Source organism: Girardinichthys multiradiatus, chromosome 8 (genome assembly GCF_021462225.1).
Source record: "Girardinichthys multiradiatus isolate DD_20200921_A chromosome 8, DD_fGirMul_XY1, whole genome shotgun sequence".
In the NCBI taxonomy this organism is placed as follows: Eukaryota; Metazoa; Chordata; class Actinopteri; order Cyprinodontiformes; family Goodeidae; genus Girardinichthys; species Girardinichthys multiradiatus.
The window spans coordinates 13,564,794-13,591,698 of NC_061801.1; the positions used below are offsets into that span (position 1 = coordinate 13,564,794).

At 39.6% G+C, this 26,905-nt stretch overlaps 1 protein-coding gene across 2 annotated transcripts; it reads right to left on the reverse strand.

Annotated features, from left to right (window-relative positions):
• Nucleotides 1-2,665: 2,665 nt before the first annotated feature.
• agpat2 (1-acylglycerol-3-phosphate O-acyltransferase 2 (lysophosphatidic acid acyltransferase, beta)) lies at nt 2,666-21,751 on the reverse strand. Of its 2 annotated transcripts, none has more exons than XM_047373275.1 (6): nt 20,981-21,751; nt 12,564-12,697; nt 8,388-8,563; nt 8,187-8,282; nt 6,052-6,124; nt 2,666-5,968 (listed from the first exon to the last, which is right to left on the reverse strand). In XM_047373275.1, the coding sequence occupies exons 1-6, from the start codon at nt 21,160-21,162 to the stop codon at nt 5,811-5,813; spliced, it is 819 nt and encodes a 272-aa protein (XP_047229231.1). In that variant the 5' UTR covers nt 21,163-21,751; the 3' UTR covers nt 2,666-5,810. The 2 variants fall into 2 exon arrangements, with proteins under 2 accessions (XP_047229231.1, XP_047229232.1); XM_047373276.1 differs by lacking the exon at nt 20,981-21,751 and adding an exon at nt 15,144-15,255.
• Between the last annotated feature and the right edge of the window lie 5,154 nt (nt 21,752-26,905).

Sequence of the window (26,905 nt, forward strand, 5' to 3'; positions counted from 1 at the left end):
CTCTTGATATGTGCAGTTTATAGACATACATGCATGTACCTTCTTGCCAGTTATTCACTACTCATTTGCTGCTCCATCATGTAAAATCCCACTAACACACAAGTATGTGGTTGTAGTGTGAAAAGTTTAATAGGTATGAACAAGGGTGTAGGAACGAGTTAAACATGGGGGGGGGACACACACATTTTGAAAACCTTACAGATCCATAAAGGGTTTAACATGTTTTATTGGTCAAAAATGCCTCAAGCCCTTCATGTCCCTGCATGGCATTACATTACATATGGTACAAAAGATTAAAAAAAAGCAGCATCTCTTGGTTAGTTTGCTGCTGAAAATGTGGACAAACCAGGGAAATACTGGCAAAATATAGTCTGGTCAGAGGAGTTCAAAGCTGAACTTTTTGGATGTACAAACCATGGTTCTGCACATCAACCTGAAAACAAGAAGACAAAAGGTGAAATCTGTAGGTAGGAACATCATTGTGTGGGCTGTCTTACAGCATATGGTACAGACAGACTTATTACAGGTCCTTCTCAAAATATTAGCATATTGTGATAAAGTTCATTATTTTCCATAATGTCATGATGAAAATTTAACATTCATATATTTTAGATTCATTGCACACTAACTGAAATATTTCAGGTCTTTTATTGTCTTAATACGGATGATTTTGGCATACAGCTCATGAAAACCCAAAATTCCTATCTCACAAAATTAGCATATCATTAAAAGGGTCTCTAAACGAGCTATGAACCTAATCATCTGAATCAACGAGTTAACTCTAAATACCTGCAAAAGATTCCTGAGGCCTTTAAAACTCCCAGCCTGGTTCATCACTCAAAACCCCAATCATGGGTAAGACTGCCGACCTGACTGCTGTCCAGAAGGCCACTATTGACACCCTCAAGCAAGAGGGTAAGACACAGAAAGAAATTTCTGAACGAATAGTCTGTTCCCAGAGTGCTGTATCAAGGCACCTCAATGGGAAGTCTGTGGGAAGGAAAAAGTGTGGCAGAAAACGCTGCACAACGAGAAGAGGTGACCGGACCCTGAGGAAGATTGTGGAGAAGGGCCGATTCCAGACCTTGGGGGACCTGCGGAAGCAGTGGACTGAGTCTGGAGTAGAAACATCCAGAGCCACCGTGCACAGGCGTGTGCAGGAAATGGGCTACAGGTGCCGCATTCCCCAGGTCAAGCCACTTTTGAACCAGAAACAGCGGCAGAAGCGCCTGACCTGGGCTACAGAGAAGCAGCACTGGACTGTTGCTCAGTGGTCCAAAGTACTTTTTTCGGATGAAAGCAAATTCTGCATGTCATTCGGAAATCAAGGTGCCAGAGTCTGGAGGAAGACTGGGGAGAAGGAAATGCCAAAATGCCAGAAGTTCAGTGTCAAGTACCCACAGTCAGTGATGGTCTGGGGTGCCGTGTCAGCTGCTGGTGTTGGTCCACTGTGTTTTATCAAGGGCAGGGTCAATGCAGCTAGCTATCAGGAGATTGTGGAGCACTTCATGCTTCCATCTGCTGAAAAGCTTTATGGAGATGAAGATTTCATTTTTCAGCACAACCTGGCACCTGCTCACAGTGCCAAAACCACTGGTAAATGGTTTACTGACCATGGTATCACTGTGCTCAATTGGCCTGCCAACTCTCCTGACCTGAACCCCATAGAGAATCTGTGGGATATTGTGAAGAGAACGTTGAGAGACTCAAGACCCAACACTCTGGATGAGCTAAAGGCCGCTATCGAAGCATCCTGGGCCTCCATAAGACCTCAGCAGTGCCACAGGCTGATTGCCTCCATGCCACGCCGCATTGAAGCAGTCATTTCTGCCAAAGGATTCCCGACCAAGTATTGAGTGCATAACTGTACATGATTATTTGAAGGTTGACGTTTTTTGTATTAAAAACACTTTTCTTTTATTGGTCGGATGAAATATGCTAATTTTGTGAGATAGGAATTTTGGGTTTTCATGAGCTGTATGCCAAAATCATCCGTATTAAGACAATAAAAGACCTGAAATATTTCAGTTAGTGTGCAATGAATCTAAAATATATGAATATTACATTTTCATCATTACATTATAGAAAATAATGAACTTTATCACAATATGCTAATATTTTGAGAAGGACCTGTATACTTGGAAGGACAGATGAACAGAAATTCAGGAAATACCGGGTTAAGAACCTGATGAAGAAGTATGTGTGAATTTACATACAGGTATCTTGAAGTTGACATTAGGAAGGGCTTTTCCACAAAGTGGTTAACAAACTTCCTTAAGTATGTTCAGTACAGGGCGTGGCATGGAGGACTCAGTCCTTGACTCAGCCGTCCCAGGTTCAAGTCCCGTCCTCTGACACCTGTGCTGCATGTTTTACCCCTCTCTCCCACCCCCTCGCTGCATACTTTGGAAAAATAACAAAAACAATAGCTACTAGTATCAATACTTTCCTGCATCATTCCAATTTTGTATACACACATTGTCATATGTAATCAAATTTTCTGATAAATGAAGATTATTCTTGATGTCATCATACATTTAACCACATTAAAGAGGGTATGTTCACTATTAAAATTGAAAGTCATTTACAGAAACATGTCACTCTACAGTTTCGGTGCACTTGTTTAGAGAGATGAATGCAAAGCAATAACTTCCATAGAGCCACCTAAGAAAACATTTTTTATTTTCCTTCAATGCAAAGCATTCACTTTTACCAAGAACAGGGCAACAGAACACACATACATCCATCGCACAAGGCTCTGTAGGATGTCTGCTCCATTTCCCCTAGGCATCCCATTTTCCCTTTGGTTCGAAAAAAAAAAAAACAAAAGGAAAAAACTTTTTTTTTTTCCCATTTCCAAATCCAGAATGAAAAATGCTTTAATCAAGTTGGGAATACTTAAAAGTATTTCCAGTATCTTACATATTAAAGAGGTGCCTAAAAATTGCTGTTCCCGATCAACATCGAGACACGAACAAAACAAAAAGAAGGAGTACATTAAAACCAGGAAATCCGCTGGAAATTAAACACTAACAGAATCTATAGGATATACTTCTGATTTTTGGAACAATCCAGTTTGGTAGAGTGCTGTTCAACATTTGGACAAGTTGCTGCAGAGTTCAAATATTCCATAAGAAAAAGCAATCTACACTAGTAAAGAAAGAAAGATTAGTTATTAGTACTACTGGAGTATATTCTTCACTGACCTTCAGCAACAAATACCATCCTGACTTCCTCATGTAGTTGAAGCAGGAATTCCTAAAACGACCTCTCCACTCGACTATAAACATCAGTGTAGACTTAATATCTGCTTGTATAAACCCATTGAGTTCCTCTGATGAACTGTGTGCACAAGTTGGTTTGAAATCTACAGCTCAAAGAAACAACTTCTAGATTTTACTAAAGAACAGAATGATCCAGCACCCTCCGTGTTTATTGGCACCCTTCTTACAGATGTGCAAAGAGCCTTAAGAAAAACCCAACTTTTGAGTACATTTATTTTATTATTTTACCTCCAACAGATCCTAGATCATCCAGAATTTGGACAGTACCTACATGGCAAGAGTCACCCCAGAAAAAAAAAACCAAAAAAAACCTTTTCTATCATCACAAACTTAAAAACATTGAGTTCGTTAAACTCTACTGGGACTTTAAATGGAACACAGTGATTTAGTCAAATTAGACCAAGATTGAATTTTTTTGGTTTAAAACAACACCTCATTCACCCTATGAGCTTTTGGTAGAGGACTTGTGATACTGTGGGCCTGTTTTTCTTCCAAATGTCCTGGGAATCTTTTTAGAGTGCAAGGCACCATGAACTCTGAAATACCAAGACAGTTCAAATAAAAATCCTATGGACTACCTGTAAACTGATCTTTGGGTCTTTCGGCAGAATAATGATCCAAAATATTTGGGTAAAATTAACAAGAAAGGTTTCAGACACAAAGCCAACCTTTGTTCAGGTTCAACTCAGCCTCAAGTCCTAAACCCTACAGAAAATCTGTGGGATGACCCATAATTCTGGTCAATCTAGAGACCGTTTTCAAGGGGACTGGTCAACGATTCCTTACTCTGAATCCTCAAGCCACGTGAAACGTTAGAGTAGGACTTTCTTAAAATTTATGTTTTACTGGTTTAATACGGTGAGAGTGCTGAGGAACTTTCATGAGTAATCCATGGCCTTCTGTTTCCCTGGTGCATAAATACGATGAGACACAGTGGGACATTTCGACAAGCCACTCTTCAAAATGGGAACAAAACAAAACAAATAAATAAAGCGCCATTTTTAAGGATTTCGAACCTATTTTGGGGGGTTGCCAATAATTTGGAGGGTGCCACAACTACAAAAAAAAACAACAAAACCAAAACAAGATCCTGAACGCTGCAGTACATTCTTAAACCATGTTTGACGGGCAAAACTGGTGATAGTGTGAAGGCAGTGAGTAAAACCTGGATGAAGAAAATGAAAGGATCTGGTTAGCAGTTAATGTCAGTACATAAGACACTTAAAAAATATACAGAAAATTCCAAAGTGCGGCAGCAACAACCAATCAAACATAAGGCCAAAATCTTCACAATTTCTCTAGTGAAGTCATAACTTAATAAAAACATCCAACTAAAACATTTTTCGGATGAATAAAATAAAGAAAAGTTGACTTCAGTCAATTGAAATGCATTTTTAACTTACTAGGTACAAGTTGGCTAATCAAGTGAGATAATAATTAGTGAAAACACCCATTAGACTCGCTTCATATTATTGGTAAAAGGTAATTAATCAGGATTTTATAGGAAATGTCATGGCACAGCAGGTAGCTTGCACTTTGGAACTGTGATGCTAAAACGGCATCACTTCAAGACACAGAGTCACCTTTTGACACATCTTAAATATGCCCTCAGAATTCTTCCTAAGGAACGAAAACATGCGGCTGCTTTTAAAAAGCAAGAAAACGGTCTAATCCTATGTGGAAACAATAAAGCAAAACACAGAAGACAGCCAGAGGAAACGTGCCGCTAATCGCTGCATGACGGGTATTTCTGCTGTTTTGCAAAGAACACAAACACAGAACACTGATCAGTTTACCAAGCTCATTAATTCATCACAGATGGGGTGTGATTGTTAAATACGGCGTCTCGCATTCCTTGCTTTCTGACGCCATTGAGCCGAAAGGCAATATGAATGTAAAGTAATGAATTTGTAGTGTTTCTTCCGCTCACTCCACCTCTCATGGAGATCCCGCTCCGCTGGCCGCTTTAGCAAAGAGACTGGAATGCAGAAAAGTCAGAACACACTAAAAAGCCAAGGATGGAAGAAGAAGGGGTACTTTGAGTATATCCTTGCATCTGAAAAATAACTAATACTAATATGAGTAATATGAGAGGAAGACATAAATATCTAGAGACATTATGAATAGCAGAAATAAAAACTGTCAACGTTTATCCACCAAAAAGAAGGCAGATTGCTACAAAAGAGGGGAGAAAGACAAAAGAACGTAAAAAATAGTTATAAATCGGGTAACCTAAGTAGAAAGCAACTGTAATGGTGGACAGAGTCATCCAAAAGGCATGCATGAACGACACACAGCCATACTGTTCGGCTTGCCGTCCGTCAATCCGCTCGCGTCGTGCAGAGCAGCGCTGAGGGTCAGGACTGACTGAGCTGTACGATCGGGCCAGAGGCAGACTGGACGAGGACAGACCCGTCCTCACATCGTTTCCTGGTCAGGCCATGGGCAAACCTGGCGAAAGCAGAAAGATCTGGGGGAGGGAGGGGTCTCCGACAGGGGCAGGAGAAGGACTATAGAGTCCAACATTCAGTGCTTTAGGGGCCCGTTGCTCTGGGTTATGGAGCCAGAGATTTCCAGGAAAGCGGTGCGCATCAGGTTATGCGATTGGTCGGACAGAGATGACACGTCCTCTGAGGTCATTCCTTTAGTCTCGATCTTTGGAAGGATCTTCAACCTGATGGTCCCTGCAAAGGCACAGACTTCAAACATAAACTGTCTCTTTAAAAGCTGGTGCACCAGTGCTGTGCAACGTTTAAAGTGAGGATACCTGATTTGAACTGCTTTTCTTTCTGAAGGTAGAAACTGCTGTAGGAGGAGAAGACTACGGGTACGATAGGAACCTGAAAAAGAGGCAATGAAGACAGTACAAAAAAAGAGCAAGAGATGTCAAAATATTGTCACAACACATTCTATGTAGACAAAAAAAACTCAGCATGACTCTAGCTATTTTTATTTCTATCGCTAAAAGGAGGCAGAGAAGCTCTTGAGGCCCCGAGAGGTCCTTCGACGAGACAGCCTGATCCAAACGTGTCTCCCCCTGGGGGCTGTCCTGCTTCCTCTCAATCTGGCAGAGTACAAACAGAAAGACTACAGAACGCCTCAGCAAAGTCCAATAAAGAAATCAGACTGATCTCAGGTGTTGATGGAAAAGTACAAACCCGGTTTTTCACAGAACACAAATAAAGTCATTCTTCCGCCACAGTTAACAGAACCTCATGAAAGCATTTATACTCAAACTTGTTCACATTCTGCCAGGTTAAAGCCATTAACTTCAATGTACTTTATTGGATTCTTATGTAATAGCTCAACAAAAACTAATGCATAATTGTGAAGTTAATGACACATTTTCATTTTGAAGATTGTGGTGTGTAGTTGTGTCCGGCCCCCCTTTACTCTGAGAAACCCAAATAAAATCCAGTGGAATTACCTCCTCTGCATGGCATCAAGCCCTGCAGAGGCCTGGCAATCAGCCTTTCCTTCAGGTGTTCTGAGCCAGGGAAACATCAAAAGCACATCAGAATTCAACTAACACTTTTCACATCACCCCTACACAATCCCAACAGTGAAACATGATGGTGGCAGCATCATAGGTTTCACGTGAGGATGGATGAAGCCAAACACAGCTCAGTCCTTGAAGAAGACCTGTTAGAGGTTGCAAATGACTTGACTGGGACAAAGGTTCATCTTCCAGCAGGATAACCAGCCTAAACATACAGCCAGAGCTACAGTGAAATTATTTCAAGCAAAGCGTAGCTGGGTGGAATGGCCCAGTCAAAGTCCAGACCTAAATCCAACAGAAAATGTGCACAAGACTTGACAATGACTTGAGAATATATCTAATGGGACAATGCAAAGATGAAATGGAAAAAACTCCTCAGCTTCCAGGTGTTCAGCATGTAGAGACATGCCCTCAGAAGACCTCCAGCTATAATTGCAGCAATGTTTTAACACAGTAGGGCAGAACAAAAATGCATACCACACTTCAGATTGTTTTTGTAAAAACAAAATAAAAAAAATCGAAACAAAAAATGAAAACATGTATCCTTCTGACAAATAATCAAATAAAACTCTAATAAGCTGTCCTCAAGTCTGTGGTGGTGGGAAAATATAAAAACAGCTTAAAGAGGTGTTAATACTTCTGCAAGGCACTGAACTTGCATAGACCAAGTAGTTTCTTTTTAACCAAAAAAAGAAATGTCTCAGTCCTGATGCACACGTAGAGTCAACTGATACCAACCCTTTAGCAGAAAGTTACAAAACTTTTAGCTTCACACACATATTTAATATCATTTTAAGGGTGAAGAAACCTGTGCTTTCAGGTCAGATTTTATTCAATGTGTTTTTTAATTCATTCCATCTGTGTGAGCCTGCATGTTTGCTATGAAACACAACAGAACAGAGACCTCCCACCTGCAGGCATGCAGAGATTAAAGTTCATAGGCGCACACAGCTGAGCTGTGAATTACACGGCAGTCAATCTGCGCTGAAAGCTTCGTTCACCCTTCCTCTAAAAATCTGGGGTAATAAACGCATAGAGCACAATGTGCCCGGCAATCAAGGCAAAGATTCCTTAACAAAAGTACTGCAAAAAGATTGAGCATAATGTAGATGCTGTAACGTATGGAGTCAAAAAGGCTGAATTATAACTTGGCTGTGCTCCACATAGGGCTTCTGGCTCCCCCGTGTGTTGGTGAGCAGCCTATTGCTCTTTTGTGAGCCAACATTTGAAAGATGTTTCCTGGAAGAACGCCACAGCTGTCTCAGCCCCTTCAGTCAAAGTCAACAGAACAAACAGGATGAGGGTGTGAATACCAGCACAGACAGACTGACTTCAGTCAGTTTGAGAGGACACATGGGACAACTCCAAAAGGAAACAGGAAATCTAATGTGAAATAGACTTACTTGTGCCTGCACTGCCAGGTGGAAAGCCCCCTTTTTAAAGGGCAGCAGGTCACCGTTCTGGTTGCGTGTTCCCTCTGGGAACACCCACAATATAAGCTAGAGAGGTCAAAAGAAGGGAGAGCGTGACTTAAAACCAAATCTCTGCCAAAAAAAACCCTCAAGATTAAGACATGCCCCGTGTTGCCTGAACTGTTTCATTACCTGCTCGTCAAGCATGGTTTTGGCAGTGTCGACCATGACGCTCTTGGCATCGCTCGTCTTCTTGCGGTTGATGAACACGATGCCAGAAAGCCAGCAGATGAGGCCCACCGTTCCGGCGTAAACTAGCTCCTTCTTGGCTATCGTGGTGCAGCGGTCAGGTAGGATCTCCATCATTCCTGAGAAACATAGGTTAAAAAAGATTGTTGTTCAAAGACAGAAACACTACATAATGTTTTATTTACATTCAATAATGTGCAAAATGATACTTAGAGGAGAACCAATAAGTTGATTACAAATACCTGACTTCATGTGTCTGCATGAGCACAGGCTGTGTTTAAACACCTCTTACTTTAATAAAAAAAAAAAAAAAACACAACCATCGAGCCTGATAAGTTAGGCCGACTGGGAAAGGTTTTCAATATTTTCTTTAGATAGCCAGCAGGGGGCGACTGGTGTGACTTTTAATCACAACCCAGTCCTTACATGATTTATTACCCCAGCAAGTATTTTCCTTCAAAGTATCTGGTGTTCATCAATAATTTCTACATCCTCTTCCATAGAATGTGATCTTAAGCATCACATATAGCGCACTTCAAAAGTATTCATTCCCCCACTCTGATGCCCCGAAATCCAGTAAACAGAGCCCCACCTGTGTGCAATTCATTCTCAGTATAAATACAGCGGTTCTTGGGTTTGGAAGTTAGAGAACATTAGTGAACAAACAAGGAACACTATTGACAGGTCAGGGATTTAGTTTAAACCAGGGTTAGCTTAAAGTGGAAATAAACCTGATATAAAAGCATAACCCCACCTCCAGACAAATTTGGAAAAACGCCACCAAAGTGGGCAGCACCAAGAGACACCGAGGGGCTCGGCCAAGTGTGGGGATGAGGGGGTTGAGCGGGGGTGTGGTCGGGAAGACGACGGAAAGTGACAGCTAGCTTAATTTGACATATTGAACGTTGGAGAGTGAGCAGAGCGACTCTGGTAGTTCAATAAAGTACAAAACTTTGCAAAACCCTTTACTTAAAGATTACAGCATATTTAAGTACAGCAATATGCAATAAATCAATAAATTACATCCAAGGGTCTGGAATGAACTTCGCCCTTTCCTACTTGGAATCTGGTTCAATGAAGCTAAATATCTGGTTAAAGTACGCTGAATGTGAAAACACAGCCCATATCTTTATTGATGGGAGTTATCCTCATGCTTTAACAACCTATCTGTAGTGAGTGATATGCCAGAGCCGTAAAACCCAGAAAAAGGGAGACCGCGTCGGGTAAAGAAAGGATAGGAAGCAGAGAAGAGTGAATTTCTGCCAGCATAGAGAGAAGGAAAACTGATCACGGAGAGAGAAAATTACACAGGAGAGAGCGGTTGTTTTAAAATGCAGCCCCATCTGTGGAGGTGAGGTGACTATTTCAGCAACAAACAATCTCACAACACCTGCTCTAGGAAGCGCTCTGCTATTAATGACCAAGTGTCGCTGTTGGCATGGTTACTTGGACACCGAATCAGCCTCCTGCCGAGCTTTTTTCTGAACTAATGAGATGCCTGGCTCTCCTCCTGCTCTCACTACCCTGGCCATGAGTCTGCGCTCATCCCTCACCGGCACAGAGAAACGCTCCTCCTGGATTGTAACGAGAAGTAAACACACCTCTATTAAATTAGCGTCACTTCGCACTCAAGATTTAGGACTAAGCTGAAAGTTAAAAAGGCATTCAAACTGACAAATACAGCAGCGGGACCAAGATGATGGAAATCACATTTATAGCCAGGTATTTTAGATCGCTTGTCTTACTAAATACATCAGTTTCTATGTGTAGCAACGTAAAGCCAGAGAGAACAAAAATATTCTCTGCCCTGATTTTAGTAAGATTGTTGCCAAACTGACCCTACAATCTGTCTTCAGAGGGGCAAACAGCAAGGGTAACTGTTACAAGAAAAAGCAGAGGTCTAAAGTCTGAAAGTACTTGGCGGGCCTCGAGATCGGATTCACGAAGTCACGGTCTGCACTGTGTTTCTCTGAATGAACAGACAAAGATATTAAATCTCGGATGGTTACAGAAATGATGTATTCAGCAGTCCTCGTTGTCCTTAGTCTACTTTTCTACAGTTTAGCCGGAGATTTAAAGCAGACTGTGACGACGTGCCGGCCTCCACAGGGTCGGGATGAGTTGCGCTCCAGATCTGCAGCGGTTACAGCAGACAGCAATGGCCGCTCTGATCACAAATGTTTTCTACTGCAAGAACGTTTGCAAAGAAGTTGTTGAAATATGTTTCCGAGCACGTTTCAGAGCGAAAGACAAACGCTAAATTTGGTCCCTGCAAATACCACACCACAGCGTGACACAGATGGTTATTTCATAATCATACAATTTTTGGACGGAAAGAAAAAAAGAATTGTTGGAAAAATACAATCACTTTAAACAGAGAAGTGTTCTGGAGGGCTGACCAAAAAAAAAAAAAAAAACCTGAAACAAAGCCATGGCAGCATTGGAGGGGAACCAGTGGGTGTGGACTTGTTTTCACATAGACTAAGATTTTCAAACCATTAAACTTTCCCATACAGGTTCTATAGTTTCAATGAGAAGCCAGAAAAAGAGGAGGGATCAGAGTATTTCTTTCCTTGTGTTTAGAGCTTGGAGTAACAGGGCTACCCCTCCTCCACCTGTTGATGTGCAGCGTCTGTCAGCTGGCTGAAATGAGGCTACTGCATTTACCACTGGCTTAGATGAAAGATATATTTGATTATGTGGAAATATTTGCAGTCACTAATATTACAAACATCCAACCCAATACTCTTATTGAGGAGTGACTGTTTTAGGAAGCCATGAGAGGCAGGTATTTCAAGCATCCAACTGCAAACTGGCTACCAGAGCAGATAACTCCACTAACTAACCTGCTAATATCAGATCATATACTTGTGTTACTCTGTAACCATTTCACACAAGTTTGTTAACTCAACAAATTAATTGCCACCTTATATTCAGCTTACTTAATACCTTAAGCAGCTTAATTATGCCTTTTATCCACTTCAATGTGTGTTTTTCAGCTGGGGGGTGTCCCCAGTCCTTTTTCCCTTATAAGTAACCCAACTTTAATTCCCTCCATCACAGTCTACAGTAAACTTCACAACTTAATGTCAACACCCATAGTCTGGACATATTTAAGACGTTTGAGATATTTTATTTAATACTTTTAAAAACCCAGAAAACCTCTGATAACAGAAAATTGATCCGAAAACAGCAACCTTTAAGGTTAAATGCTTAAAGTGTTAATACTGTATTTATGATTCAAATTCAAGCTTAGAGATAAAACGATTATAACTGTAACAATCCCTGTGCTGTTATATTTTTGAAGCAGTGAAAAAAAAAAAAAAAAACTCCCTTTATGATTTAAATAAAAACAAAAGTGAATCACGTTACATTTTTATTAACATTTTCAGTAAATCCGGTGAAACTGAGGTATTTTAACTCAAGGTTATCATGATGATACCATCTTAATAAGCAGAACACAGAGCAGCAGTCTTGGCTTAATGCAATCATCTACCAATAAGAAAGAGATGTAGTCCTTATTTACTTACCTACATTAATATTAAGGACCAATTTTGTTGAAGCAGGTCAAACTGAAATATAATTGTACAGTTTACAAATTATAACCCATGCCTGAAGGTTGAAAGAAAAGAAACGCTCCACGCTGCCTAAAACGAGCCAGTGGAAAAGGGGCATAAGGTCTAACCCTTGTTATGAAGCATCTCTTGACTTAAACTTGACAATAGAGCCTTTAGCATCATTAGAAGTGCAGTCTTGAAGTGGGACCTCACCACTCACTGGTCAGAACAAAAGCCACGTGTCATACAAGCCCTCAAACATGATTTATTTCAAAGCGTAATCAATTGGCTCAAAGTGCTATAATAATAATAATACTAATAATTGGCTTGTACCATAATACTGATCTTATAAAAAAAAAAAGACACAACTGAGAAGCTACTGTCTGCTCAACCATCTTGGATGACTCTTCATTACAGACCAAGTCTTATAGCCTGTGGTTAAGACAGGCCGTCTTTAAAATTTAACTGGCTAAAATAAACCAAGTCCTGGTTCAAAGATGATCTGCATCAGAAAAATATATGAACAAACTTTTATGGTCAAAAAGGAACCACAAGTACCTACCCAGAACATCCAGGGAGCTCTGGTGGTTGGAGATGATGACATAAGGACTTTCTGTCTGCAGATGTTCCCAGCCGCTGACTTCAATACGAAGGCCAAGCAAGTACTTAACATGGCGGACCAAGGCGCGGATAACCCTAAGGTGGCAACGGGGACAGAAAAGGTAATTACAGTGCTGGTAAGGTGCAGTTTTACTGTTGGCATCCGACTCGTACAGGCTTCCTTTTTAAGCTACTTTCAGAAAAGCAGTGCTCTTCATTCATCTGATGACAAATGAATGTGTTCGAATCATATCTGAATGAATTTGTGACTATCTAGTCAGGTTGGACCATGAGCTTTCAACAAAGATGGAACAAGTCTGAACCCTTAATGTTTATAAAGATGCACACAAGGCAGCTAATTTGAGAATTCTTTGGCTTTAGTACATAAAAATCTGGTTAAGCAGCACAAGTGCAGTTGAGGGAACATGTTTTCAGGAGGACATACAAGTTCTAGAACATCTTTGGTGTTCAGCCACAGCTGACGTAACGCTGAACAAGGCAAATTAAGAGTCGAGCGTACAAGGCAAAATGCTCAAGTTATGCTGTACTTCCCACTGCCCTGGCTAATGGCTATGTTATCAAGTCAGTTTCTTTACAATCACTTTATTCAGTCCTGTTATAAGAAACAAAGAAAGACAAGAATTCTCAGCCTATTTCTGTTAGATTTATGGCCATAAAGGGTGGAGTATAGAAGCATGCAGTAAATACCACTGTTGTTCCTGGTGACTCAACTTTATAAATAATTAAAATAATAATGAAGTCTCTAAACATAAAGATAACACAGGAAATTAATCACTCTGCTAAACAACTTGAAAACACTCCTTTCATCTCACATAACCACAATTACTACAAATGGCGACACGTACTAATCAGTCGTCCAGGAGTTGGCTGCTCAGTCAGCTCATTCTTCCTGGTATTGTGGCTCATACCAACCCTCCTGTGTATCATCTCCCACTATAGACAAAACAGGTCTCTTTAAACTAATAAAAACTTACCGTAATCACCTACTAATAAAACTTTACAGTAATACGTTGAGCTTCTGTCTGAGTCCCTGTTGTGGCAGCCTATAGGAACAGTTGACATGTTTCTAAACACATTTTTTTGTTTCTTCTGGCTTAATTTTCTAAGACTTCACTGATCCTTAAAATTACATCAGTTTCAGACTAAACAGTGTTAGTAGCAGGAACTGGTGGCACCTCTGTGTAGTGCATTTGCTGATTGGGGTCGAATTACTTGTTTTCTTACCGGCTGATCACCGACCAGAGCTGGTCCTATGTAAAAATCTTCTGGTTTCAGTCAACAGTCAATTTCTTGCTGCATCTCTGGTTAACATTTTTCAATATTGTCTTTAGAAAAAAAGACTAATAAACCAAAGTTCATACTGTCAACTCTGAAAACCCTCGTCTCATCCTCTCAGTGCTGAACTACAGAATTGCTAACAGAAAATGACTATAAAAGTGTTGCAAAATATGTCACAAATATATCATCATCGCAATATCTATGTGTGCAATATTCATATTGGAAAGGAGTGTTTGGAGTGCTATAATGCATTTTACACAATAACGTAATATTTAACTTGTTGGACAGAGTTTGTGGTAGCAGATGCTCACAATGGACACAAATGACATAAGGTCAAGGAGTGTGGAAAGCACAGATGAGAAAGAGAACAAGGAAGAATATTGCTATATATCGCAACTGATATTATCATTGCAATAATTATCAATATTATCGCCATACAAGATTTATTAACATTGTGCAGCCCTCATTTTTACCAAAGGTAAAAAGTTCCCTTAAAACAAAAAGCAAGCTCCTGTGAAGTTTATCTGTAAGAGAAATAACTGAAAGCTCTGTTGTTTCATAATCTGACATCAAAACGTATCAGATTTGAAGCCATGTCTGCACTCAAGCAAAATTTTTTCATGATGTTGAATTTAATTCAGTTTATTTATTTAGCGCCAATTCACAACACCTGTCGTCTCTTTACAAAAGGCACTTAAAGAAAATAAAGTCAAATCAATTGAATCATACAGACAGATTCCAGATCAAGGACATACACTCCAAATTGATCCTAGTTATCAAAGAACGCAGTCAGGACCATGTTGACACCAGGTCTGGTTTTGCTCATTTGTTGAGTTAATTTCACAATCTACACAGCCACCCTGCCAAATTTAGTGGTTCCTCTTCCTCTGCAATCACTTTCTCCAGCTGTAACCTCATGCTACCTGGATGCCCACAAGCAGCCAGGTTTGCAAAGCCATACTTCCTCTATTGATTTTTAGTATTTGCTCCTCAACCTCTGCTCTTTTCCTTGCGACTCTGTCACCGTCAGACGATTCCTCTCACTTTGCATTCTCAGAGGACTAACTGCACCAAATGAAAAGCAAGGACGTGACAACCTGCCAGAGATTATATTAGCCAGATACATACATAAATGCCAAAACAGAAACAAAAAACAAAACTGTTTCTCTGGCCTGTAGCTAGAGACAACCAGGTGATACCAGGAACTAGGAGAAATGCTAATGCAAAGGTAATAAGTTCTGACCTTGCAAGGGTCCCCTGAATTACATCCAGGAACTTCGCATTAAAGCCTTGACTGCATGTACCATCTAAACTGCAACTCATCCCAGCCTGCAGGTATGTTTCACTATTAAATCGTCTGTTGTGATTACATTTTGTTGTTTGGTTATTGCACAATTGCACAAACTAAGTCTGAGGGCTGCATGTAAAGCATGGATGTGACTACAGAACCTCAGATGTGAAGTCAGAGAGGAAGTGTTTCTAAAAGAAGACAGTATCAGATTGTTTCCATTTTTGTTCACTCTGGTTTTAGATGTCACTCATGTCAAATGTGTTTATTTTAGGATAGTTTATTTTGGAAAAAAAGACCAGGAGGGGAAGCCCCATGAAGGCTGTTTACAGACAAACATGGGTATGTCCTTGTAGTAGTTTTTCTCTTTGTTATACTCAGTCCATTGGTCTAAAGACAAACTTTCGTTTAGCAAGCAAGAGAAAAAAAAGATTAGCATTAAAAAACACACACACCAACAGTGGCAACATTTTCTGAAGGCACGGGGTTCTTTCTAGTTAAGAGCAAAAAATATGATTAATTACATGTGAATAAATGTTATCTTCCTTTATTAGGGCAAAACCAATGAGGTAGGGGACAGTCCAGTCCTTGTTTACAAAAATGTATAAGTTTCACTTCTCTGATTGGCCAAACAGCGGACAAAAAAAAAAAAACCATTTAGTATAAAACGGGTTAATTCTAGTTGAGTATTCAAGTAAGTGAAACAGCCCTTAATCCAGCTACCAAATCAGGTAAGAGGTTCATTTTCTGGCTGAACTAATTGACTGCGTTGGGAAGTTTAGAGGCTGTGAAATCCTTTGATCGGCTCCTCCACATTTAATTCATAATACATTTATAGTACAAATATAAACACTGTAAATGATTTAGCCTTAACTGGGAGGATGTAAAGCTGTGTTTCCTCACTGGCAATTTGGCCACGACTTTAAGGCAACCTTTCAACAAGACGGCGTGGTGATAAAGCGCTCAGTACAGTGCAAAAGCCACTGACACGCAATCACTCCCTGTTGCAACAGCTGCAAACAAGAATTTTACGACCAGCCCAATGTGATTTCATTGGGGTTAATTTCTTCATTAGTCTGCAAGTAAGAGCCTTTGAACTTATGAAGTGTGAGTGTTTTTGGTTAAGAACAAGGTTCATAACACCTGGACAGGGAATCTGGCCTGCGACTCACTAAACTAATGAACTGGCAAACGACATATCAGCGCTAAGCTTAGTCAGCTTTTTTTACAAGCTAAAATGGTCAAAGTTGTCCAGGGCAGAGCCGTAACTATGAGGCAGGAGGGACTGAGCAAATGATTACTTTAACCAGAAATGTAAGAATCAGGGTAGTTGACGCAGCTTTGCACGTGACTACAGGATCAGGTCAGATCCCACCCTTTAAACAACTAAGGAAAAAACAAGTATGGGCAATCATCGTACCATTTAGATTTATTGAGTTTTTAAATGTTCACAGTTGGATTTACTGTGACAATGATAAACTCCACAGTGTGATGTTTGTTAACCCCCAAAAGCACTAAAAGCATCGTTGAGCCATTTTTTTCATAACAGCAGCAATAAACATCAAAATTTTCAGAGATAAAACAACACTAAATATTCTGATGTAGTCTTTTTGATGTTTTATTTAATTTTATATATATTTAATAAAAGTTTCTGTACCTCCCATTACAATATTGCCAAAAAAACAGACTCCAACAGGTTTTTTTTTTAAATTATTTTTTCCATTACTTTTATAGTTATAGCAATAAATACAATGAAATATTATGAGCATGGACCCCCAGGTCACTAAATGATGCGGGAAATTTAACATCTACACAATTTGCATGTTATGCTGGTTCCCACTTAAATCCCTCCCTCTGTTGTGCAGCCGGCTGTGTGCAGCATCACTCAGCCTTTACGATGCTTCCAAACTGTATCCCAGTGCTTTCCGTTATCCTTGCAATTTCAGACAACTTGAAGAATTCTTTAGAAAGGAATTGGATGGAGCTAAATACAAGTTAGACCTGGAAGAAAATCTGTTAGAAGGTTGTTGGGACTTGAGACTGAGGTGGAGGTTCACCTGAGTGGTTTAGATCAAAGCATTTTCATGTGTTAGAATGGCCTAGTCAAAGTCCATATCTAAATCCAATTCAGAATCTGTGGTGAGACTTGGAAGTTAGTGTTCACAGACGGTCTCCAACCAATCTGACACGGCTTAACCTGTTTTGTGAAGAAGAAAAGGCACAAATGTCGGTCTCTAGATGTGCAAATCTGGTAAAAACATATCCCAAAAGATTAGCAGCAGTCATTGCTGGCTGAATACAAATGCATGCCACACTTTTTTGATTTTGATTTTTAAAATTTTATGAAAACCATGCATAATTGTCCTTCGGCTTTTCAATTACGTACTACTTTATTAGCCTAACACATACGAGCCCTAAAAAATTACATTCAGGTTTGTGGCTTTAACATGGTAAAATATGATGTTCAAGGGATATTAATACTTTTGCAAGGCAACGTATGTCTGATCATGAACACCAACATCCTCTGTAATCCTCTCCCACTGACTTTAGTAAAATTGCACAATATGTAACTTGAGCTTAAGTGGTGGGTGGGAAAACCAAGCGTCTATCTTTAATTGTTATCATGTTATCATGAGATCCAACGGTGATAATGAAGACTCATCTGATACCCAGAATATAGGAGCCATTCATGGAAATTCCCTGGAGAACAGCACGGAAACAAAAACAGAGGCACATATTAATTGTAACCTTTATGGGTGCATTTAATAGACTGAAGAGATGGGAGATTGTTTCGTCCAGCGGGTTGGAGATTGTTTCGTCCAGCGGGTTGACTGAATACATTCCAGTGCTCTAAGTCAGCTGCAGAGTCCCTAGTCAAACCCAGAATTCAAGCCTTTGTGTGACAGCAAAATGCCTCTGACAGCTTCCTCTGTCCTGGTGAATCACTCGGCCCTTCCTGCAAGGCCTGTGCACGGCGGCAGAACGTGCTCCCACAAAACTCTGTTCACCCTCTGTTCAAGGTATGACCCCAAATGAGTCGCTTTGTCACAGTCAACAAGTCCAGATAACCTTTGAGCCGACTGCACAGTACACGGGTGCAACATGACACCACCTCTACAGCTAAACAGACTGCCAAACAGTTATTTCAAGCACAATGAGGCAACTCTTCGGGTCTGCTGTCAGCACATCAAGACCCAATGAGGTTACGCGGAGGATCAGCCTCATAACTATTCAGTAACTCAAATCTAATCAGGGAAAATTCTCCATCTGGCATCAGTCTCTTTAAGGTAATTCGTGGAATGTGTGCAGGGGTCCACCCGCGTAGACAAACATTAAACCAACTACAAAAAGCTGACCCCCGGTCATATGACCCAGACACTTTGCTCTACTGATTCTTTCCATTGTCAGGGATGAGGTGCGGGTCCCTCCCTGTCTGTGTGAGCTCTAGATGAAGAGATGCAGACTGCAAAGGACAAGATGTGAGAAATTTAAATACAGCCAAGCATTAAACTAGGGCTGAAAAATATCTGAAAAACATGCAGTTGTGGCATTATGCTTGGCTATAGCATTGATGATATTGATTATTAACATTTCTACAACATTTTTCCTTTTCCCCATCATCCAGTGAGAGGTCATTTCTTTTTTTCAGTCAGTGAACACATCGTACCTAAGCACTACCAGCTTTTGCTACCCACAAAACTCTTCGCTCTGGAAGCGGGTACTGCAGGGGAAATACACAAAGTTAGGGATTTTCAGTGTTAGTGATTTTCAGTTAAAGTGTTAGGAAGCAAGAGGTCAGAAGATACTTAAGAGGAAACTACATTTTCTATGCAGGCATGTCAACAAGGAGCTAGACTTTGATTGGCGCTGGTCTTTTTGCACTGATGGCGGTTCGTAATTTTTTAAGTTTGGTCACTGCGTCCCGATATTTTCCAGGTACAAAAATAAGCCATCAAAGTGGCAAAAGAGCAAATTGAAGATAAGATGCCAGGAAAGCTGAATGAAATAAAGCACATTTTTCCCAGTTTTATCATTTTAAGCTTCTCTTCTGCATCTCATACAGAATTTTGGATTTGGAAATGTCGCCAGCCTTTTGGAATGTCCGAGTTAAACTACGTGTCAGCATTCTCTAGGGAACACATACACAGACTGTGTGCACAGCTAATGCCTGGTTCACACTGCAAGATTTTAAAATAGGGGTTTGATTTTCAAAACCTGCAAGACCCTACACAGGATTAAAAAAAAATAAAAAACTTACATATACCAGGTTTAGTCCTACAGTGAGTGGTGTCCAGCCACACGACATGCACAACACACCGCATTCGAACACATTACATTCACGAACATTCAGATGTCAGATGGGAAACCTAACAAAATCTTTCGAGTTCAAACGTGAGTTCTGAGTAATTCTCCTCCTTGTTTGAATCACTTCGCTTCCTGATTGGCTATACATCACATTCAACAGGCTCGTCTGTCCTTAGGGAATACCCCACAGGGTGGGATTTCGGGCCAAGACGATCCAACATGTTGAATATCCCCCAGGTTGGAGCGGTCCCGACGTCCTTCCGAGCAGACTAGATAACTCAACACCACACACACCGCAGGAATATCTCAAAAGATAATTTTAAGAGACAACACCATGATTGGGGCACGTCGGAAGGGGAAGATAGGGTCAAAATTCGGCATAAAAATCCTGCTGTGTGTACCAAGCATAAGGCCAACTTTGTTAAAACCAATCATTTGTATTTAGCTGCGCTTTCTTTTACACACACACACACATTGTGATGCCCCTCTGCTCCAAATATGTAACACAATAATTGTTCATGAAAGGAATGCAAGAAAGAAATATCCTAAATACGTATAATTCCTAAACAGAAATCTGGTCAGGGCTTTACAAATATCAGAGATCAGAAACTGGTTGCAGACTTCTGATCGGTGCATCCCCAGTGTTCACCAGTCTCTGTGCGCTTTAGTTTCTCATTCACTTGAGTCTATATCAGGTGTGGAAATCAAGGACAGTGAAAGTCCATCCAACTGGCCAAATGCATTTATTAGCATGCAGAATAAAGTGCATGGCAACCTCCCAAATATGGCATCCCAGCAGTCCCTTCAGATTGCATAATTGCCCACTGATGTTGGTTGGGATTTGATAGATTGTGTAGCTCTACAACAAACTGTTTGGCACCATGTAGAGGTTCTCTCCGAATGCAACACCAATACTCCCAATTTGAAACTGAAAAGGCAATGAACTCTTTGTAAATGTAGTATGCATAGTAAGTGAAAATATTTAAATGAATTATGCTGAAGAATATTCAGTACACATAAATATCAGTAGCAACATATCTGTGGTATGTTCTTGTTTTGGAAAGGAAACTTTGCTTTCTTAATGTATCAGATATCAGGCAGCTGACTGAGATTGTTGTTGGAAGTTTAAACAGGATCATCTTTCCTGCCTGACGTTGAACCAAACATGAACGTTACATGCCCGAGTTAGCAGCGTCTGCTAACGGGAACACATTCCTCCTGCCAATGTGCGAACCGGGCTAATATAGCATATGTTTGATTCAAATGCACTGACTTTTATTTGGTTTTCCTCTCCAACAGACAAGTTAAACGTTTAAATATATTAAACTTTCACATACGGTATACACTGGTTAATTTGATATTTTCCCAAAACTTTTGGCTAAAATAAGAGCCCAGACAACCTTATCTGAATGTTTCATATCAACAACTGCTGCTGCTAAACGGCTAGCAAGCTAACGCAGGCTAGCTGTCAGACATTTCCAACTCACCTCATGTTTTCCACGTCTCTGCCTCCGCTTTTTAGTAAACAGACGGGAATCCCCAGCAGGGCCAGGAACATCATCCAAGCCACGTAGAAGAAGTTTTTGAAATAGAACACAAACGTGCTGCTGGTCCACATCAGGAGTGGAAACAGCAGCAGCAGCAGCGGCGGCATCATCCACATATCCATAGCGATGGACTGGAGAGACCCGCTGCCAGCGGAAAGCGCCCGCAGGTCGGATGAGGAAGCCGCCAGCTTACGGTCCAAGAAGGGAAAAGGGGCGCACCGCGACCCCGACAAACATTACACAATCCTTTTTAATGCGCAAGTGTGCAGGTAATGCTTTTGACTATGGGCTGCACGAAATGAACATGCAGCGTTGCTCATCTGTTGCTAAATGGCATCATGAGGTGGAGTCAAATCGTCATCACTTTTGCTTATTTTTCTATTTCCGGTTGCTTCATCGCGCCTGCCTGGGTCAGATGTCACCAGCTGCATAGATTTTTACAGCACTTAGACGGATTGTTCAAACGTCAGTCAGCAGATGTTTAACTTTCACCGGGTTTATTCCAAATCATAAAAGTTGCAGGCAGCAGAGCACCTAGTTAAAGTCTTTTAAGGCCCCAATTTCACTTGGCGGGACCCATTTCTACTTAAATTCACCATCTAACTTCCCCTTTTCTTTGATTTAGACACAAGCAGCTCTGTCAAGTTATATTTTCCCTTCACAAGTAACATTAGCGCCAATAAGGAGAAGCCGAGCAATGCATATCCTTTTAAAATGTATTTACTTATGTATCACTTAGTTTGTATTTTCAAACCTAATTCTACAATTTACTTCTATCACTGCTTTTCGCCACCGGTATGTGTCCCTAACAAGTAAGCTTGAAAAAATGCGATCACTGACTGATCAACTAGAAATGGCTTCCCAGCTCAGACACGAGCAACAATGAATATTGCATTATTTCTCTCGGGGCCACCAGGAGGCCCTGAAGAGCCACAAAGTTAACTTTTAGCTTGGGCTGGACCTGTTGGAGGACTCTATACCGTTTATGTGGTTCACCAACCAAAATTACCCTAGTAATGATCACTGATGCCACCCTAAGCATCAGGGCAGATTAAAGCAGATGTGTAATTGGATTAGTGGTAATAATCCGATCCTTGGCCATAATCTGACAGTGTCCAGCAACCCTAACAAAGAGGTTTCAGCCACTTCAAGGAGCTCTACTTGACATGATTTGGAGGATTATGACGAAGTTGTAAATAACCCCTGATCTAATGTGTGCAATGATACTATTACTATTATTGACCTTCATCTGAACACAGTTTAAATACATATAGGACAAAAAAATGCTTCAGATTAGTTTTTTATTTTGAACCATACATAGAATACTTTTGTATATCTATCGCATTAAAACCACAAACTTTAAGGTATTTACTTGGAATTTGAGGAAATAGATCAACACAATGTAGTGCATATTTATGAAGTGAAAGGAAAATTATTCATGGTTTTCAAAACACTGTTGACCAACTATATTGGAGCTAAAGGGCAACCCTGGAAGTAAACATGTTCTCCAAAAGACTTGAAGCTGTGGATGAGGTCCACCTTCCAACAGGAAAATAACCCTAAACACAGCCAGACCTGCAAAAAAATCAAAGCAAATTCATCTTTTGGAATGGCCCAGTCAAAGTCCAGACATAAATCAAATTGAGAATCTTTGCCAAAACTTGAAAACTGATGTTTACAAATGCTCTCCATCCAACCTGAATGAGCATGAGCTTTTTGCAAAGCACAATTGGCAAAAATGTCATTCTCTAGTTGTGTATATATTTGCCTATTAATGGATGTTTTCCTGTTTCATCTTTTATATTTTGTTTCCAGGCAGGATGTACTGCAAGATAAAAAGCAGAAATTCTACAATCCAGATCATAGACAAATTTCAGAATTTCAGACAGATATGAAAAAGGGGGAAATAGGAAATTCTGCATTTTTACAGCTGCTTTGAGGTACAAAAACTATTGACAAAATAAAAGAAAGCAAAATGAGCCAAAAATTAAAAAGAAAACTAAATCCAAAACACATAGATCAAACTTAGAACAAACTCAATATAGCAGGACAGATTGCAAATTTCACAAAACACTGCAGAAAGAAATTTAAGGAAAAGGTTATAATTTCATAAAAACACTAAAAGGAATACACATTTACTGCTTTCATGAGGTGTCGCGATGTTAGATCTATTGTGTTTTGTACGTGGCTGTTGCATTGCATTGCTTGCTTTTGCCAGCATTAATAATCATATTACTGACAAATTATCAAATTATGAACAAATTGTTTTTCAGAAAAATGTTGACAAAGGTGACAAAATAATCTGGGTTTGGCTTGCCGTTGAGGAAATTATCATATGTGTATATTGCCACAAGTTTTGATAAATGGGATGAAAATCTTTGTCATGTTTGTAGGATTTGTAAAGGACCTAAGCGCAGAGACAGACTGCAGTAAATGATTACTTTAATAAATGAAAATAAAAGAATTTAAACAGGGAATCACCAGAACACATGAAACAACAGCAGGAACTAAGGCATAAAAATGGAACTAAGAACAAAGCAGGATACCACACCATAAGGCAACACGACTAAAGAATCCAGCAAGGAACAAATAGAAAACAGGAGCCTATATACAGAGGAAGGGAAGGAAACATGGCAAGCAACCAGAAGAGCAATCAGATGAGATGTGGAGCAGCTGAGGGAGGGAGGCTAATTAACACAGATAAGCAAAGCAGAGATACAAAAAGGGAAAAGATAAACAGAGAACTTACAGAAATAATTCTAAATGAACGAAGGACATAAGAAAAAAAACTAATAAAGTAAATACAAAGAAAACCTAAGGAACATAACAAGGAAATGATCCAAATAAACACACAAAAAAAAAATCAAAGCCCAAACGCCTCAGAATCGTGACAGCCTGAATATATTGAATGAAACAATACAATTTTTTTTCATAGATATTTTTTCTAATAAACAGTTTATTTATTTACTTCATCATTTTCATACATGGAATTTATAGCCTTCAAAAGGAAAACTGCCAAATAATGCTGCAACTCCTCGAGTTAAAGTCCACCTTCTTGAAAGTGAATAAAGTTTTTCAACATAAAACTTTTTCAACATAAAACTTTGATAAGTTGCTCACAACTTATTCAATTTTCATCCTTGATTAACAGATTCTTTACATTATCAGAACTTGCATGCTATGTTGAGGAACTCACCGCTCTACCATTGAACACTGCCAAAAGTTAATTACTTCTTATGATAAGAAGGTTGTCAATAAGATGTCCTAACTGGCAAGTAGTGAATACAACACCTATCTGACTCATGGTGTTACAATTATTAATGCATGCATTAAAATGGCAGAAAGTTATATCTGTCATTGAAACAGGCAACTTAACACCCAAACAAACACAATGATAACTTCAGCAACATTTCTGCATGAGCAGACTGACTGTTACGATAATAATCCACATTACCCATAAATCTTGACTTTCAGACTTTCATTTAATAAATTCAAGGTTAATTCCATACATTTAGACTTATGACATTACATAGAATAATTTCCTGAATGACATGCCATACCTGGGAACGTACATCTTTGAATTGCAAATATCCCAAATACATGCACCTTGTCTGGCCAATAAAAGCAATTGAGGTCCCCCTGTTGGTGTACAAAATAACTGCATGTATCTCGTCATAGTCCTAAAGTCAGCAGTTATAATATAAATTTAAACCAAAGTTGTTATTGAACCCGATGCATAACAGTATGTAAGATAAGGGATTTTCTGCATATGCCTAATATAGTCAGCCACCAAAAGACTGTACAATCACCTTGCTGGCATCAGACTTTAGCCAAGGAACGGTAAAATAAAAGGTACAGCTTGGAGTCTTACGTTGTCAGAAAGTGAGATGAAGGTTCAGTAGCTTTACGATGACAGTGGGACTGACAAATGTATGGAATACATGTCTGAAATCAAATGCAGACCCAGATGGGAAAAATCTAGTTATATTTCACACGTAATGCTATCATAATTTTTATTTTCGTTTGGTATTGTAATGCTTTGGCTACTGGACAAAACAATTGCAAAGCCAAATTTATTCCTTAGTTTTCGATTATTTTGCTATAAGAACACACACAAGTTGAATACAATTTTAAAGTGAAAGAAAAAAGATACACTATTTTCTAAATTGACAAATAAAAAGTTTCAAACGATTCAATGGTTTTGGGCTTATTATGAGATATACCAATAAAAACATTTTTACAAATACAAATCTGAAAGGTGTGGTGTGTATTTGTATTCAACACATAGCTATTTGCATGTAGACCAAATGAAATAATGTTGGTCTCATCTGAACAAAGCACCAATCTTCCACATATTTGCTGTGGTCCAAACATGGCATGGGCCAAACCTTAAGCAGGATTTCTTACAACATTGTCTTTTTTTCTTGCCACTATTGAATAAAAGCTACATTTGCAAGTGACTAAATGTCAGCATTTTTGACGCAGATCTCCCACGTGAGCGGTGGATCTCTGCAGCTCCTCCAGAGTTATCATGTGTCTCTTTGATACATCTCTGAATAACACTCTTCTTGCTCATCCTCTCATTTAGGTGGACAACCATGGCATATTAGATTTGCAGCTGTCCCATGCTCTTTCCTTTGTCAGATGATGGCTTGAGCAGCTCTTTGTGAGACGTTCATAGCTTCAGGTTTTATTTTACAATCCTACCCTGTTTTAAATTTCTCCAAAACTTTATCTCTAACCTGTTTAAATGGTAAATGGACTGAATTTTATATAGCGCTTTTCCAGTCATACAGACTGCTCAAAGCGCTTTACACTAGAGCCACATTCACCCAATCGCACTCACTAACGCTCACACATTCATACACCGATACGCAACTTGAGGTTAAGTGCCTTGCCCAGGGGCACATCGACACACATATATATACTGTGTTCCTTGGTCTTCCTGATGCTGTTTGTTTACTAAGGTTCTCTAGCAAACCTCTGAGGCCTTCACAGAACAGTTGGATTTATACTCAGATTAAATTATACACAGACGGACTTTGTTTACCGAGCAGATTCCCTCTGAAGGCAACAAATTGGGCTGGATTATTGTTCAGAGGATCAGATTAAAGTGTGCTAAATATAAATGCACACGCCAAGTTTCTCATTTTTCTTTGTAAAAAAACTGAATCCACACATCCCTGTCCATCTATCTCACAATCAAGTGTCATTTTGTGTTTGTCACATAAAATCCTAATAAAATGTATTAAAGTTTGTGTGTGTAACATGAGAAATAAGTCATTTTTTTGTGAATACACTTGCAAGGTACTTCCTCTTCGGTGTCAGTTAGGTTTGGTAGAGGATTTTCATTCATCACAAGTTGGAAAAAAGTTGGACTATATTAAAAGAATATTTTCTCAATCTTCATTGGATTTCACAAGGCATAATGTAGGTGCATGCACACTGCTTTGTTTTATTTTGTTATACAGGTTAAATCCAGTCCATAGGCTTAAACATATCCAGTTCATTATAAACTCGTTACAGTAGCTATTGCTACATATACAAATAACAGGTTTTGTGTCATATTAATGTTACATTGCAAAGGCTTTTTCATTACACGGTGGTGAAACAAATTCAGTCTACCTGGATTCTGTTTCCTGTCTAATTTGATAGGTCATGTGCACTTCTAGTCACATGCTCGATAAGTTTGTTAAATGTTTAGGTATTAGATAGATAGCATCTAAGGCAAGGTTCTGCAACCTGTGGCTCCAGAGCCACAAGTTGCTCTTTGGTCTTTCCACAATGACTTTGGCTAAACATAATAAAGAACCAACTAATGCGTTAAAATCTAGATATAATACTTAATGCTAGTTTTAGCAGTTT